The sequence below is a fragment of the Callospermophilus lateralis genome, chromosome 19, assembly GCF_048772815.1.
Source record: "Callospermophilus lateralis isolate mCalLat2 chromosome 19, mCalLat2.hap1, whole genome shotgun sequence".
NCBI lineage: Eukaryota > Metazoa > Chordata > Mammalia > Rodentia > Sciuridae > Callospermophilus > Callospermophilus lateralis.
Genome location: NC_135323.1, coordinates 23,752,673 through 23,769,370, shown reverse-complemented (window position 1 = coordinate 23,769,370; position 16,698 = coordinate 23,752,673). Strand labels below are relative to the sequence as shown.

Below are 16,698 nucleotides of genomic sequence, written 5' to 3'. Positions count from 1 at the left end.
TCATGTCGTTTCACCTAAAGTTATGAGTCCTGGGATTCTGTGTCTGTTTCTACGCATTGGGTCCCTTCTAGGGGCTTTTGGGGCTCCTGTGTGACCTGGTGGAGTCAGACTCCAGCCCAGCAGGCCCAGGTTCGGGGGTCTTCTCTTCCTCCCCACCGGGGATATTTAGAGACCATCTCCTTGGTCATGTCGCTGCGATGTCTTTGGTTTTATTTTTAAACAGTCTCACCTTTCTTCCAGGCCGTTCCATCCAAGGGCCCAGCATTTGACAGCTGTTCCCATTCAATCCCACTTCTACAGACACCAGAGTCTCTCACCTGTGGGCTTGAGCTCTAAAGAGCTTCACCCACGAGCACCAGCCCCGGGTCTCGGCTCAGCAGCCGAGGCCTCCGTCCTGATGTGAGCTTACCTCGGGATCGTCCCTCCCACCCCCGCGGCTGTGTAGGTCACACAGTTCAATATTCCTTTATTGAACATTTCTGTGTTTTATTGGAAAGTCTTTATGGTGTCTGACCGTCCATCTGATCTTGCTGGAAACAGAGTTGTCAATCATAGAGGGTTTTTAATGACTTTATTGAGGAGTTTTATGGATCCCGCATCCTCCCTCTCTTTTAACGTGTGCAGCTTCATGGGTTTTAGTGTATTTACAAGGTTTTGCAGCCGTCACCACAGGCTTACCCCAGAACATCCCCATCAGCTCAGAAACAAACCTGTCATGCTCCGCCTCCTGCCCGGGTTCCCCAGCCCTCAGCAGCCGCTGCCACATGGTTTTTCTTACGGATTCATAGTTGGGCCCAGAAGCAGAACCTTGTACGTGTGCACTCGTGACCGGCTTTGTGTACTTGAGGTGCTTTCAAGACTCACCAGTGTGCCATTATGGAACGCTACTTCCTTTTTCTTTATGTTGCCAAGTGGCCCGCTCTGTGCGCCTGGCACATCTTGTTTACCCATCCATCAGCAGACGGCATCGGTCGGTAGGACTAAGGCTGTCGTGAGCATCATGCACAAGTTTCCTGTGTACATCGTGCTTGGACGTGTGCCCAGGGGGCACTGCAGGGTTGGGTGGTGACTGGTGTGGTGGACAGCTGCAAGCTCCTCTCCAAGGGTTGCCCTCTCCGCACCCCCACTAGTCCTGTTCTGCTGTGAGTGGGAGGTGAGCCTGGCCCCACGTCCTCCTGGACATGGCAGGAATTTTGAGCATGGTCAACATGATGCTGTTAGACTATTGTCACACACTGACATGGGGTGTGAGGCGGCAGCAAGGAAACGGGCAGGGGCTCTGGGGCAACCTGCTCTTGGTTGAAGGGGTGCCTGCTGGGAGGGTGGCGGGGAGGAGGCTGGGCCTCCTAGGGGACACATGGAGAGTGGAGGTGGTTCCCAGGCAGAGAATGGTGTCCTGGGGTTGGACTGAGCTGCTGGCCTGGCCTTTGCTTTTCCTGACATCATAGAAAATCCATTTCCGTTTTCAGAGAAGCGGGAAAGAGAGCAGGACCTTGCCATGGTGTGACGGAGACCTGGGTGTGACTGGGGCAGACTGACTGGCACATGCCCTGGCTCCGGAGTCCTGCCTGGGGCCGGTTTCCCTCCACAGAGGCTGGGGTAGCTACTCACATCCCTGGTCCCCATTCCTGTGTCATAGTGGCAAGGAAAGGACGGATACTGGAGATGGAGGAGTGTGCGTGTGCGTGTGTGTGCGTGTGTGTGCGTGCATGTGTGTGTGTGTGTGTGTGTGTGTGTGCGCACGCATGTGTGCACCTGTGCATGCCCTGAGTTGCTTGAGATCTGGAATGGCCACAGGGAATGGTGCCTAGGGGCAGACGTTTCCTAGCCAAGCAGCAGAGCCTCTCCTAACTCTGGGGTCTGTATGTGGCCATCACACTGTCTACCCTACAGTGGCTCAAGGGGGCCAGGTTCCCTGGGGGCTCCCTGGGGGCTCCCGGTCTCTGGGGAGGCTCCTTTCTGGGGCTTTCCACTCAGCATGGTTATCGCCCTTGTGACTTCTTTTCTTCTCTGTGATTTATTCTCAGACATTTTGTATTTCTTTTTGCTATTAGATGAAATTTAAATAAAACCATTAGGTAAAGAGCTGTGTCAGGCCGTTACACGCTCTGAACTCGTGATAAAATCAATCTGCGTGTCGCTCTCAGTGCACATGAGGCAGAATCCCTGCAGCTCGGCAGCTACCTGCCGTTGGCTCTCTGGGTCTGTGCTGGGCGGGTTCCTTCCAGCAGATGCAGTCCTGCTGTGATGCCCCCCAGGGAAGACACCAGGCAGGGACAGGCCTAGTCTGCCCTTCCCAGGTCCCTCTGGCCCTGGTCTCCCAGTTCAGGGGACTCTCCTTCCGTTGACCCGTTCCACTGCAGTTCCCAGGAGGAGAGAGTCACTCCCACCTGGAAGCCAGCCTTGGACCCCAGACCAGCCTGGCCCAGCCGTCCTCTGCACACAAGTGTCTTCAGGGCACTTACCGGGATCCGGACATCAAGGCCGTGATTTTTCTCTGTGACAGCTAATGTTAAATTTCTCCACTGAGGCTCCTTCTGAGACTGGCACGTCCCGGTTGGTGGATTTTCAAATAATTCTCTTTCTCCCTCTTTTCTAGGCTTATCCAAATCCCTGGGGCTCATTGAAGGTTATGGTGGGCGGGGCAAAGGGGGCCTTCCTGCTACCCTTTCCCCAGCCGAAGAGGAAAAGGCCAAGGGTCCCCACGAGAAGTACGGCTACAATTCCTACCTCAGTGAAAAGATCTCCCTGGACCGTTCCATCCCGGATTATCGTCCCACCAAGTAAGTCCTGGCTCCTCCCGAGGGCTGGCTGGGTCTCGGGCTGGGCTGGACACTGGGTCTGGGACTTTTCCCCTGGGGCGTTATAACTGGTAAGTCTCCTCCAGTCCCTCAGCCCAGGACTCCTGCTGCTTGTGAAATACTCACCAAAAAAGTGAAATGGAAACATGATCCGGAAACACACAGGGAGGTCCTCCCAACAGATGCGTGACATTTTAGATGTCACCATTACCCCTACCTAAACGTCGGAGTGGAGTGCGTCATCTATGAGTCTGCTTTCTGTACAGGACTTGAGCCTATGATGTATTGTTTTTATTATATTTTTACTGGATGTTGTATCATGAGCATTTGGGGATGTTATTAATTATGGAAATTATTTCCATGGTTGGGAATTTAGGTTATTTTCTACTTTTCTTTGTTCTGTATAACACGAACGTTTTCCTGATTCACAGCTCTATGTGTTTGGATTTGGTATTTATCTTCTTAATCCACATTTCTGAAGGTATAATCCTTATGTCACAGTAGGAATGGTTTTGGAGGCTCTGGGTGAATACTGTATTATTTTCTTCCAAAAACTTTATAGCAATTTCTACTTTTACTGGAATTTTGCTAAAGTCTTCTAATACCTTATACGAGCATTTAAAAAAAAATTTTAGTTGTCAATAACTTTTTAAAAAATTTTAGTTGTAGATGGACACAATACCTTTATTTTATTTATTTATGTGGCAATGAGGATCGAACCCAGTGCTCTATGCATATGAGGCAAGCGCCCTACCACTGAGCCACAACCCCAGCACCTGTGCACGAGCATTTTAGAAATGCTTTTCCAGGTCGATAGGCAAGTCAGCACATCCCGTTATTGTTTCAAATTACACTTTTATTTTGTTTGAAATTCTTGACTTTTAAAAGGTTTGGCTGCATCTTGGCAGAGAAAATGGCAACCCATATGGAAAGCTAAAAACAAAAACCTCATGGGAGGTTTTTGTTTGGTGCTCTAAAATGTAGGAAGGATTTTCTTTGTGCGATAGAGGAAGTTTGCATGGGGACTCTAGGTGCTGGGGAAAAGCCCCTATTTTCCAAGTGAGACTCCAGCCTAGCTTCTCAAACAGAGTCTCCATTTTCTGTTAGATTGGTAGTGTCTCTTTTTTCCATTTAGAGTGTGCCCTTGCTTGGAGAAGATTATTTCCTTTTCAAATGGATTTTGTGCAAATCAGTTAAGTATCCTGGTTACTGAGAAAAATAAATTCAAGATAAAGAAAATTATCTTAAATGGATTTAAAATTGCAGCATTAGCTGAGAAACCTGTTAAGTCTCTCTCTCTGCCTAATAAGCATACATTCGTTTGGAATCACCAGGAAAATATACATCACCCCTGTTGTAAGCTATTCTGTGTTCCTGGACTTGTGCTCTGAAAAAACATCTGGATGTTTTCATTTCCTGGTGTTCTCTGATTAGCCTTTCTTATTTGGATGTTGGCAAATAGACGTGGCCATTTTTTTTTTCCTCTGAGAATGAAATTGCCTCCAATGTGGCAACGGTAAATGGGTAAATTGAACAAATATTAGTGAGCACCTACTATGTGCCGGCTGGTTTTCCCCTGGGTTGCAGTAGAGCAGTAGCTGAGCCTCGGTCAGGGCCTGCTCACTGCCTGTCTGGGGAGGGGGACAGAGGTGCCAGCAGACCCACTCAGCACATGATGACCGGTGATGTGGGCCCAGCTGGAGTTACACGCCATGTATGGGGAGCATCTGAGCATCTCCTGCTTGAGATGGTGCTTGGCCTCCATCTTGAAGGACAGCTAAGGGTTAGAAATGGAAGAGACAAGGGGTCAGGGTGAACCAGGCAGTGCATCAAGAGTGCTTGTGGTGTGCTCTGGGAGGACTGCTCAGGATTGCTGCATGGTGTCATACAGCAGCGTGAACTCATCATTCACATATGCTCCCCTCTGAAACTATTAAAATTAAAGGGACAGAGAAAATGGCAACTGTAAGGAAAGCTAAGCAGGTTAGGAAACAGCAGGAGAAGGGTAAGGCAGGAGGGCGCAGCTGGACCAGTACCTCAGAGACCCCGGAATTGAAGGTGCAGGTATTTCCCATGCACAATGGTGGACTGCAGTAGGAGAGCAGCAGTTCTCTCTTCTCGTCCTTGTCCAGCTCTGTGGAGCCAGAGAGTGCCCTTCCCTGCCTGCCAGGACTCAGGAGCTCTAGTTCACAGAGGTGGCCTAGCACAGGGGATGCCTGCTCTGTGCAGAGGCTCTGCAGCCTCCCTGTGCCTTCAGACCCTGCAAGGTCCATATGGAGGACACTGCCTGGCTCAGGGGAGAGGCCAGTAGACCTCACAGTTGGTGGGCACCCCACAGTGGTCAGGTTCTACTCATTTGCTGTTACCCGTGTCCTGTGGTAAAGCCATGTCCTTTGTCACAAAGCTGTCTTGCTCCAAAATAAGGAAGTTGAGACAAGGGCCCTTGATGGGCATCTCCGCGTCTCTGTCGTAAGTGAGCCGGACAATGACCCACGGGATGACACTGGCCACAGAAAGACACTGAGAGGAAGCAGCCTGGCATCTTCAGGACTGTGACAGGCCTAGGTCATGGAGAGCTGCAAGTCATTCTGTTTACAAAAGAAGAACAAATTGCTCTGTTATGATAGTAATAGGAGTAAAAATGAATTTTGCAAGTTAAAAATTAGGTGGGAATAAATAATTCGGTAAAGGTTTGGAAGACAGAACGGAGGAAACCTTTTGAAAAATGGGGGATGGGGAGAGATGAAAATAGGAGAGGGAAGATCAAAAAAATCAGCTCCGTCCAATGGGTTTGACCTTCATTAATAGGACTATCAGAGAGAACAAAGGAGGAAATCATCAAACGGGGACAAGAACATTTTGCAGAACTGCAGGACTCGCGCTTTCAGGTTACGAGATCCCACAGGTTACGAGATCCCACGCAGTGACGACGGGATTCACGAGAAGCAAAGAAAACCAGACCCACATCAAAAGATCCAAACATAAAAGTTCAAAACAGCTTCGATGCACAACAAACCCTAAAAGTGTCGTGAGAGAAAATGCAGATCAAATGCTGGCCTCAGATTTCTGCATGGCAACATCGAGAGCCAGAAGACCAGAGAGCGATGCCCAGATCGTTTGGAGAGTGAATCATTTTCAGCCTGAGGAGTTCTGGGAAGCCACGCGGGGTCTCCACGGCCCTCCTTCCCTGCCACCTATTCTCAGGACGCTGCTCAAGCCTGGGCTCCAGGGGGACAAAGAGGTGACATGAGAAAAAGCAGAAGTAGTGAAGGCAGATCCCATAAAGATAATAAGGGGTGGCCCCAGGTGATGGCTATGAGGCAGGCCAGGAGATCGGCCATCCCTCAGTCCTGGGACTGAGTTGTTTGCCTGGTTGTTTGAATGCAGGGAGGTTATTTTAAGCATTGTTTCAAAAGACTTGGGATTGTTCACTGAGAGACGGGAAAACCAAGCTGTGGAAAAAAAGCAAAACAGAAACAAACAGAAGTCCTCCAAGAAACAGAATGCAGCACTGCGTACAGCACACACATGGCCCTCGAAGGTTGACTTCAGCGCGGATCATGGTATAACTATACAGGAAGGGGCAGAAGGTGCATGAGGCGTGGGTACCGTAAGAAGGTTAAATCTTCCATCTTTTATAGCAGAAAGTCAGTGGAAAATGTGGGAGCCAAGGCAACATAGTCCTTGTTATTGAGAAACAGGAAGATGACAGAAGGAACAGGAGTCTATTTTTGTTTGAATAAAATTTCAATTAAAAACCATACACATAAATCTACCCCCCAAAAATTAAGTGGGCAGTCAGCAGGGTGAGGGTATGGTAGAAGAAAAAGCTGGGGGACGAGGTTGGATGGCATGGACACAGGAGCCCTTTTCAGTTATTCCGGCAGCTCGGTGTTGGGTGAGTTTGAAGCAGAATTTGAGATGAGTCTGCAAGCTGGACCACTGGCCATCCCTGGTAACCAATGGCACCACGGTAAATTCTGAGTGCTACAGAGAAAGTTAACCGGATTAACCTTTGTTAACTGAAAATTAATCCTTGCCATCCACCCGTAGCCAGGGCCTTGCCCTCGGAAGGGGCCTCTCTGATCTTCCAGCCCTGGAGACATGGAGGCAGCTGCTGGGGGCTGGGAACACTTCCTTCCACAACAGAAATTGCCCCCCAAGGGGCAGGACCCTTCTTGTAAGCCCCCAGCAGCTCCCACAAGCTTTCTGGGGAGGATTTAAGCAGAGACACTTCATTGCCCTTTCAAACCAACTCTCAAGTTGCTGTAATTCTTGTGAGTCTCTCACTACATTGTGCTTGAGAAAATTGTTTCTCTGATAATTGTGAGTAGTTTTTCGGTAATGCTGAAATTAACTATTTACTTGTCATATTTCAGGCAAATGAATCCCAAACTGTTCTTCTCCATTTCATTTTAAATCTGAGATTCTCTCCCATCCACTGGACAGACCTTTTAAACGGGCACGCACCTCCAAGTGTCAATCTTTCCATTTTCATTTCCTGGCTGCTTTGAACCCGAGAAAGATATTATCCCTCAGAACACTTATAAATATTCGATTCCATTGTGTGTTGCTCTTCTCTGTATTTCACACCTCCATCCACCAGGAGTTGATTTTGGAATGTGGTACGGGCACTCGTCTTTTGTTCCAAATGTCTGTACATCTTTTTACAAAACCGCCTTCTCAAAATAATTGTGTAAAGAGCCCTTCTCTTTCTCTTATGTGGAGATGCTAAATGCTTCACAGTTTATGCTTTTTTATGTATAAATAAGTTTATTTTCTAGGTTCTGTGCTATTCTATTGTTTATATCTCTTCTTTTTTCCCCCTATTCTTTCTTTGTTTTATTAAAATTTTTAGCAATGATTGCTTGACAGGTGTCTCCAATCTGCCAGGCTGGGCTGGTCCTACAGAGCACACGGCAAGCCAGTCCTGGGCTCCCTGGGAGATTGAGGAAAGGGACGGGTGGCTATTGGAGTCCTGTGGTCCACCCTTAGGGGACCTCAGAAACCATCAGGAGAGTGAACAGTTCTTGGAGAGGCAGGCTTGGTGCAGAGGTGACCTCGTTGGTTTCTCCGTGGCAGTTTGCTCACTTAGCCATCAACTCAATACTCGTGTGTATTCATGGGTGCAGCATGACATTCTCCAGGCATTTACGCAGCGTGTGATGATCGAGTCAGGATAATGAGCGGGTCTGTCTCCTTTGCATTGGGAGCTCCAAACTCCTTTCTCCGAGTTCTCTATGAAAAGCATGAACTTTGGTGACCTGTAGTCACTCTGCTGTTCTGAGGCACATTGGAATGCATTCCTCCTAACTATGTTTCAGTACCAGCTGTCCAACTGCCCTCTGTCCATCTCCCCATGTCCTTCTTAGCCCCTGGGGGTCCATCTTCTACTCTCTACTCCTGTCTTGTCACCTTTCTAGCTTCTGTATAGGCTGAGAGCAGGCAGTGCCTGTGTTTCTGCACCTTATGGCACTTAGCATAAGGATCTCCTCAGTTCCCTCTGTGTCACACCCAGTGACAGGATTGCAGTGTCTATGGGTGCATAATATTCCACTGAGCAGACGCCCCACCTGTGCTGTAGCCTTTCATCTGTCGATGGGTCCCTCGGCTGATGTCACATCTTGGCAGTTGTGAGTTCTGCTGCAATGGGATCGGCTTGCGGGTGTCTCCTCTGTGTACTGATCCTTCCCTCTGGATGTTTGCCCCCCAGTGAGATTGCTAGGTCATGTGCTCGATCTGTTTTTAGCTTTCCGAGGAACCTCCATGCTGGTCTCCAATATGGTCTGCTGTTTCCACTCCCACCAACAGTGGGTAAGCGTTTTCCTTCCTCTGCCTCCTCGCCAGCATGGGTCTTGCACACAGCTGTTCTGACCCATTGGAAAGGGGTGAGATGACATCTCAGCTATGTTTGCGCTTTGCAGTTCCCTGATGGCTCTAATGTCGAACACTTTCTCTTGCGCTCGTTGGCCGTGGGGGTTTCTTCTTTTGAGAAATGTCTTTTCAGATAATCTGCCCGTCTTCAGTTGCAGGGTCTGGTTGGTGGTTGAGTTCCTTGGGTTCCTGGAGCATTCTGAATGCGAATCCTTTGTCAGAGGAGAAGCCGGCCAGTGTTCTCCTGCTGTCTCGTGCTGTCCCCTCGCTGCCGGTTGTCCCCTTGGCCATGCGGAAGCGTCCTCCTTGGATAAGATCCTTTTTGTGTCTCTTTGTGCTTGGACTTTGGGGCCTTAGAAAAGTGATCGTCTGTCCTGATGCCTTGACATTTTCTCTTGATAGTTTCATGTCTCTGAGGAGCGTTGAGCTGGCTTTCACTCCTGGTGAGAGACAGGGTCTTGTATCCTCCTGGGTGTGTCCGGTGTGCCCAGCACCATTTGTGAAGGCTCTCCTTTCCCCCTTCTCGTGTGTTTCTGGAGCCCTTGCTGAGATCCGCGGGCGGCCAATTCCTGGCTCTGTGGGTGGTTTCTGTCTGGGGTCCCTGTTCTGTCCTACTGGTCTGTGTTTTGGGTCTTAGGCCCGGGCCATGCTATCTTGTAGGTTTTGCAATCAGGTTTTTTTCCTTTTGCTCAAGATTGCCTGGCTTCTCAGGGTCTTCTGTAATTCCCCACGGATCTGGGCTCTTCTTGCTATTTCTGTGAAGAAGGCCATTGGTATTTTGGTGGGGATTGACTTTGGTCTTAACAACGAGCAGGGATCTCCTGTCTGAAGATCGTGTGGGGCTTGAGAATGCTAGTGAGAGGCGTCTACAGGACTAAGTAGTCAAGCTGGCGAAAGGCCAAGCGCCTCTTCCCACGCAGAGGCAGCTCTCACAGAGGGGGAGCCATTGCACACACTCGGGGTCAGGGCAGCTGGAAAGGTATTGGACTTGGGGTCGGGAGCTGGAAATGTCCAGCTAGAGCGTGGCATTCAGGTGAACTGTGGAAGAGAGGCTTCCCGCGGGAAGAAGAGGCTGGGTCGTGAGTTCTTTCTGTCCCAGCCCTTGTTGGGTGGGGACAGTATCCTGGTCACCGTGTGCCAGCACAGGGTCTGAGCAAGGTGGCATTAGTGTTGCTGTCTCCCACTTTAAATAGGGTGCAGCCTGAGCTGGGAGGCAGAGACAAGCAACAGGGCGGCTAGACACACACCCTTGTCCACCCTCCCGGGATTTACTGGGAGCCAACCATGTCCTAGGCGTCACAAGAGAGGGAAGTGGAGGCCCCGTGATGGTGCAGTGAGCATTTCAGTGGGTCCTGCTGGTCTCACGGAAGCTGTTTCTCTGTGACACACTAAGGTCTCAGCAGAGCTGATGGAGGATCCAAGACAAACGGCCTGGGAATCAGCAAAGTGAAGCCGCTATGGGGACCTGGGCTCCGGGGTACGGCCAAGAGTTCCAGCTCGGGAGGGAGCCCAAGCACCTTCCTTACGGGGAGAGACCTGGAGGTTCGCGCCCTGGGGGAGAGGCAGCCCTGCTCCTGAGGTTCTCTGCAGTGGGTTTTCTTGAGGTCGCCCCAGGACCAGACTCTGCCTGGATTTCTTGGTGACCTGCTGTGTGCGTGACAGCCAGGAACAGCCGCAGTGGCCCCTGTGCTGCAGCCCCTCTCCCTTCACTTGCTGGGAGACATTGAAGGCCTCCACCTGCCCGATTATCTCCTAATGTGGAGGAGGCAGCCCAGGAAGCCGTCTGTGCTTATTAAAACTGCTGCTGATACCTGTGAGGTTTTATGGGCTGCCGCCTTCTCTCAAACCCTGCCCGTGATTTATGGGCAGTTTCGACTGCTGTTATCTTCAATTTCTCCTTTGGCCTCCTGCTTATAAATCCAGATGTCAGGTTTCTCTGGAATTTGTTGGCCTCCCTCTGAAGCTTCCCTTCCCTTTATTATAGCGACTTCTAATCTGTGACGTCCCAGCAACGTGCGCTGTGGTGCCGACGTTGTGACTTCTGTGGGCCACCCTCAGGTGGGAAGATGTGAGTTGGGGCAGGCGTGACATCTGGGCTGACCTTGGGGACATGGGGTTGTGCATGGGGGTTGGGGTGTTATGAAGGAGCGGGATGAATCTCCTCTCTGCTCAATAGACAGCGCGAGTTTCCCTGCCCTGAATATTGTCACTGGGTCTGGGGTCTTTGCTGTCTGGGTTGTCCCCAGTAGTTGATATCCTGAGTCTCCCAGGTTGGGTTTCCCAGGTGAAAGCCTGGACTCCCAGGTTAGCCATGGCCAAGAAGCCTGGGTTAAACCTCCTCTCTCACAGAGTGGGCGCAGAGGGCAGCTGTCCGTAAGTGCTTGTTGGTTGAAATAATAAATAGGTGCATGCTCAGGACTGTCCCAGAATCACTCCCCACAGTAATTATTCCCTTTTATTGACTGCCTTTTATGTTTTGTCACTGTGCTGCATGTTTTATTGATCTCATCTAGATTTAACTACCCTCTGAAGTAGCTGTTACCATCTCTGTTTTATAAATGAGGTTCGCAGAGGTTAAGCAACCTGCCTGAGCTCCCACAGCTCGTGTGGGGCCGGCATTCATACCCTCCTCTCCATGTGTCCTGAGTCCTGAAGACAGTCCTCCACACCGCCAGGGTGCCTGTGGACACAGCCCTGTCTCACCGTCCACACTCACAGGACACACCCTTATACTCCATGCTGTTTTGCCAGGCAGAAAAGAAATTCTGAGTCTTAGAGAAAAAGGACAGTTTCTCCAGGGAGGAGAGAGAGGGACAGAGTGTGTGTTTTACCTTGGTTTTCTTCTCTTGGTCCCCTGTAGGTCTCCCAACTACCAAACTTCTGTCACTTGAAGGGGCTGAGAGTCCATTTGGTTAACTTTCTCATTACAGGTGCCTATTCCTAGTCAGGTATGGTTGAAACCATTTCTAAGGGACGCAGTATTTTCTTATATAACTCAGGGAGAATAAGTTGTGTACTGTGACTGGGTTTAGGAAATGTCTCCTGCAGAGGTCATTTAATCTAGAGGCCTAACTTCATGCTAAAGCTGGTCCTTACCCAGCCACGGGATGGAAGAGTGAATCAAGGGGTGTGCAGATGGGGGCCCCCTTTTCATATGAGGACAGTGAAACCCCTGAGGTATTTATGGGTGAATATTGGCCCCACTTTTATGGGTGCCGTAGGTCTGAAGAGGATGTTTGGGTGATTAGAAACCTTGATGGGAGAGAGTTTTACGTGGACGTGGAATCTGAATTCCAACTGAAGCATTGCCTCTTACTAGCCACGTGACCCTAGACAAGTTACTTAGCCTCTCTGTTCAGTTTTCTTATATATAAAACTGTAATGCAGTGAAGTCTTCTTCATAGAATTGCTGTAGGGATTGAATCGATCATTACATGTGAACGGCATTGACCAATATATCAGGCACTAGGCTGATCCCTTCACATTATGCCTTGACATTTGAGAAAAGTGACTTGCAATCAGTTTTTAAGACCCTTCACCGTGCATACCCCTATCCTTAAAACACTTTGTATTAAATGACAGAATTGGGAAACGGCTACCTATAAAGTGATTATTAGAACATTTTCTGTTGCTATAACAAAATATCTGTGGTTGGCTCTTTTAGAAAGAATCATTTTACTCCCATTTGGAGGGAGTAAAATGATCAAGATTAGGGGGCTTCTTCTGTCCAGCCTCTGGTGGGGCCTCAAGGCTTCATCGCATGATGGAGAAGCAGCAGGGGACAGCTGTGTGCAGAGCAGGGCCAGGCCATCCTGTGGGACTGGAGGGGAGCCCAGAGCAACAACTCACAGCTCCAGGCCAGCTCCCCGCAGCAGCCCAGCATTCCTCCCGCTGAGGGCGGTGCCTCCTGTGGCCACATGACCTTGTACCAGGCCCCACCTCTTAAAGGCCCAGCACCTCAACATGCCACACTGGGATCAAGCTTCCAGTTCAGGAAACAGACGCACCCAGACCACAGTCAGAACGGGTTGCTGTGCATATAGCACAAATACTGGACACTCAGACCCAGGGCAATGACTTGGTCCCCAAGGCAGCACAGAAATCCAGAGGACACGGCAGAGACAGACACTGGGGCAGCGCCAGGAGCCAGCCTGGGGGCCACATGCCTTGGGAATGGCACTTTCAGGCTCTCCCTGGTTAAGAGGTCATGGTTCAGAGCTGAAGGTGGGTGTGCTGGGGACACAGAGGACATGGACAGCCAGGAGTGGGGCTGGCGCTCTCTGCTGCACTGTACGATCCCCAATAGTCATCAGACCAAACACGAGACACACACACACACACACACACACACATACACACACCACTCTAATGTAGTGTAATGTTTTTACTTTTTCTTTTTACAGATTGAAATGTGTTCTTTTCACATATTGAAGTAACTTCTCCATGAAAATGACTGAATGTTAAAGAGCACATGTCAGGGTGGTGTTTCCCCAGGGGGTTGACAGTGCAGGCAGCTGGGCCCCCTGGCTGCGCCCCATGGAGCGCCTCTGCCAGCTGGGGGGCTCTGCCTGCACCCTGGCCACCGCAGCCCCCGTTCCCAGGGAGTCTGTGTTTGGGTCTTGTCCCTAGGCTGCTGCAGCGGGTCTTGGAGGTGAGAGAGCAGCTGGAGCATGGAGCAGGCTGCGCCAACTCCGCCGGGCGGCACGGGGGTCCGGGCAGCAGGAAGAAAGCCCTTGGTTACCTCACAGATGCTCCATCTCAAAACCCAAACTGTCATAGCAAGGGACAAAAGGGACATTTCCATCATTGTTTCCTGCTAGTGATAAAGAAGGGGAGAACTTGGAATGAATATGATCATCCAAGCAGAATCTGGAACATTCTTTGAATACGTGTCAAAAGCTAAGACCTAAGAAGACCTAAGAAGAGCATACTACAGGGACACAGCCACATTAGTGTTTATAGTAGCACAATTCACAATAGCTAGAATGTGGAACCAACCTAGATGCCCTTCAATAGATGAATGGATTAAAAAATGTGGCATTTATACACAATGGAATATTACTCAGCACTAAAAAATAATAAAATCATGGCATTTGCAGGCAAATGGATGGCATTAGAGCAGATTATGCTAAGTGAAGTTAGCTAATCCCTAAAAAACAAATGCCAAATGTCTTCTCTGATATAAGGGGGGTGACTCAAAACGGGATAGGGAGGAAGACGAGCATGAGAAAAAGACTACCACTAAATAGGGAAGAGAAGTGGGAGGGAAAAAGAGGGAGAAGGGGAGTTACACAGAAGATGGAAGGAGAACCTCATTGTTATACAGAATACATATATGATGTTGTAATGTTTGGATGAGAAAAAAAAAGTGTGTCACATTAGATTGGATAGAGAGAAAGGATGGGAGAGGAGGGGAGGAGTAGGGAGGATAGGAAGGACAGCAGAATATAATAGACAATATGATTGATGTATGTACATTCCATGTGTGTATTATATATCAAAATGCATTCTGCTGTCATGTATGACTAAAAAAAATAAATAAAAATTTTTTAAAAAAAGCTGCAAAAGTGAAACACAGGTGCTGCCCAGAGTGCCCAACCCCGCCCACTCATAGGCAGGCCGTCTTCCTGCACCTCTAGTCCTTACAAAGTTTGCTCCACTGCCTGCTGATGTTGCCAGGGGAGCTTCAAAGACTTGGGGTACCCAGACCACACCCTGGAGCAATTAAATCAGGATCTCTGCAGGTAGGTACAGCCTGAGTATCAGTTTTAAAGCAATTTCTTACTAAAAAGCTCCCCAGGTGACTCCAGTGTCTCCTTTATAAGTGGAGAGCCAGTGGGTCTAGGGGTTTTTTGAACAAACTGCATTGGAATCATCAGGACTGCTGTTTAAAAACGTCATGTCTTAGGCCCCACTACAAATTTTATAGACCATAACACAGCCTGAAAATCTACATGTATAACAAAGCCCTTGAAAGATTCACATTTAAAAGGTTTGAGCTGGGTACAGTGGTGCACACCTGTAATCCTAGTGACTCCGGAGGCTGAGGCAGGAGTTGCAAGTTTAAGGCTGGCCTCAGAATTTGTCTCAAAACAAAAAATAAAAGGGATTGGAGATGTGACTTAGTGGTAAAGTGCCTCTGGGTTAAATCCCCAGTACAAAAAAAGAAAAATTGATCATCCTGATACTAAACCATCTACTGAGAATCTCCCTAAGTGGAGCAGGTGGAAGAGAAAATCAGGACAAAACAGGAATTCCTGTGCTTGGGAATTTAGAGCTGGGTTCTACATCTATGGACTCAACAAACCTCATGTCAATAATATTAAAAATAACTGCATCTTTGTTGAACATGTGCAGACTTTTTTCCTTATGATTGTGACCTAAGCAATATAGCATGACAACTGTTTACACAGTGTGTTCATTGCAGTGGGTATTTTGAATCATCTAGAGATGATTTAAAGTACTTGGGAGGATGTATATAGGTCATGTGCAAGTACCATGAGCTTCACCCAAGGGACTTGAGCATCTGTGGGGTCTGGTGTCCCCAGGGCGTCCTGGAAGCAGTCCTGAATTCTGAGGGGCAATAGTACTTTGTTGATGGTTTGCTTTGTCATTTTTCTCTCTCTCCATTTGTTTCTTCCCATCTCATACTCTGGAGCACATCTGTTTCTTTAAAAAATGAAAATGAATAGAAATTAACATCAGGTTGAATATTTTCATTTTAGAATTCCACAATCCCCCATGATATGGCTGTTACTGCTCTGGTGTATTTCAGATGTGGAGATAGAGTTCAAAAATGAATAAGAAGCAGAAATACCATTTGCATCATACAGATGGCAAGGTCAAAGACTTAGCAGATCTTTATGACAGTGATCCTGCTTCCAGAGGCACAGCCAACCCATCTGCCCAAAACTTAATGAATTGGCAAAGTTAATTTAATCTTTTTTGGGGGGATCTAAGAAGGAGTCCAACCTGAATGCATTAAAACAAGGCTGCAGTAAAGATTCCCCTCCATTTCTGTTCTAGAGAACTTTCTGGAGGCCTCAATTTCTTACAGCAAGAACTTGAAACCAGTGGATAGAACCCTATGCCAGACTTGCCCCTTCTGTGCAAATGGATTTGCTGTGTGGCCTGTTCACAGCCTCTAGGATTATTGAGCTCCAGATTCACATCCCTCAGAGGTAGGTGTGATTCTGGGAAGTGGAGTTCTTGGTTGATTAGCCACCGTCAAACCAACCTTGGCATTCACAGTGGTGAGTGTTCTTGCTTCTGTAGACCTTCAGTACCTGATGTAAGGAGTACAGGCACTGAAGACTGTGGGAGGAGGCTCTCCTCACTTCATGTTTGTGAATCCCTGTGCCACCTGTTCACTAGGACGCTAGACTTGGGACCCACAACCTGTTTCAGGGGGACTATCTGTCCACTTGGTTCCCTGCTTGTTCTGCCAGTGCACTGTGCATTACACAAACCCACCCCAAATTGGCAGGCAGGTGTGCGTATGTGTGTATTCTCTCTCTCTCTCTCTCTCTCTCTCTCTCTCTCTCTCTCTCTCTCTCTCCCCTAGATAGCCCAAGCTAGTCCATAGGAGCCTGGTTTAGGCAGCCTGTAGAATTCCAAATTCCACTCTGACTTGTTCAGTGGTCACTTATTGAAATTCTTTCCTGCAAACACTTGTTTCTCTGCCCTGAGAATAATCAATAGAGGCAAATGTCCATGCAATGACAGGGTCTTTTTATGTGCAGAGTTCTTCCTTGGTATTGGTCTGTGAGTACAGTAGGCATCCTCCAACGGGGCAACAGGAGAGTGCCCCATGCTTTTTAATAAGGTGAGATTCACGGTGTTGAGAGAGCTGGGGTGGGGGATCCATCAGGCTTCTGGAGCAGTGAGGGAAAGGGACTAAATTCAGGTATTAATGGGAGCGCCCTGTGTACGGAGAGGGAGACAGCCTTAGCAGCATTACAGATGGCATGTGCTTTTGGTTAATTTGGAAGAAATTCTGATCAGCCAACAGAGCTTTGAAGAT

At 48.7% G+C, this 16,698-nt stretch overlaps 1 protein-coding gene across 1 annotated transcript in view; it reads left to right on the top strand.

Moving 5' to 3' along the window:
• Galnt17 (polypeptide N-acetylgalactosaminyltransferase 17) overlaps nt 1-16,698 on the top strand; it is a 351,033-nt gene that overhangs the window by 138,739 nt on the left and 195,596 nt on the right. Inside the window, exon 2 of the mRNA XM_076839996.2 lies at nt 2,600-2,783. Coding sequence (XP_076696111.1) covers nt 2,600-2,783 — 184 coding nt within the window. The remainder of the gene's footprint in view (nt 1-2,599; nt 2,784-16,698) is intronic.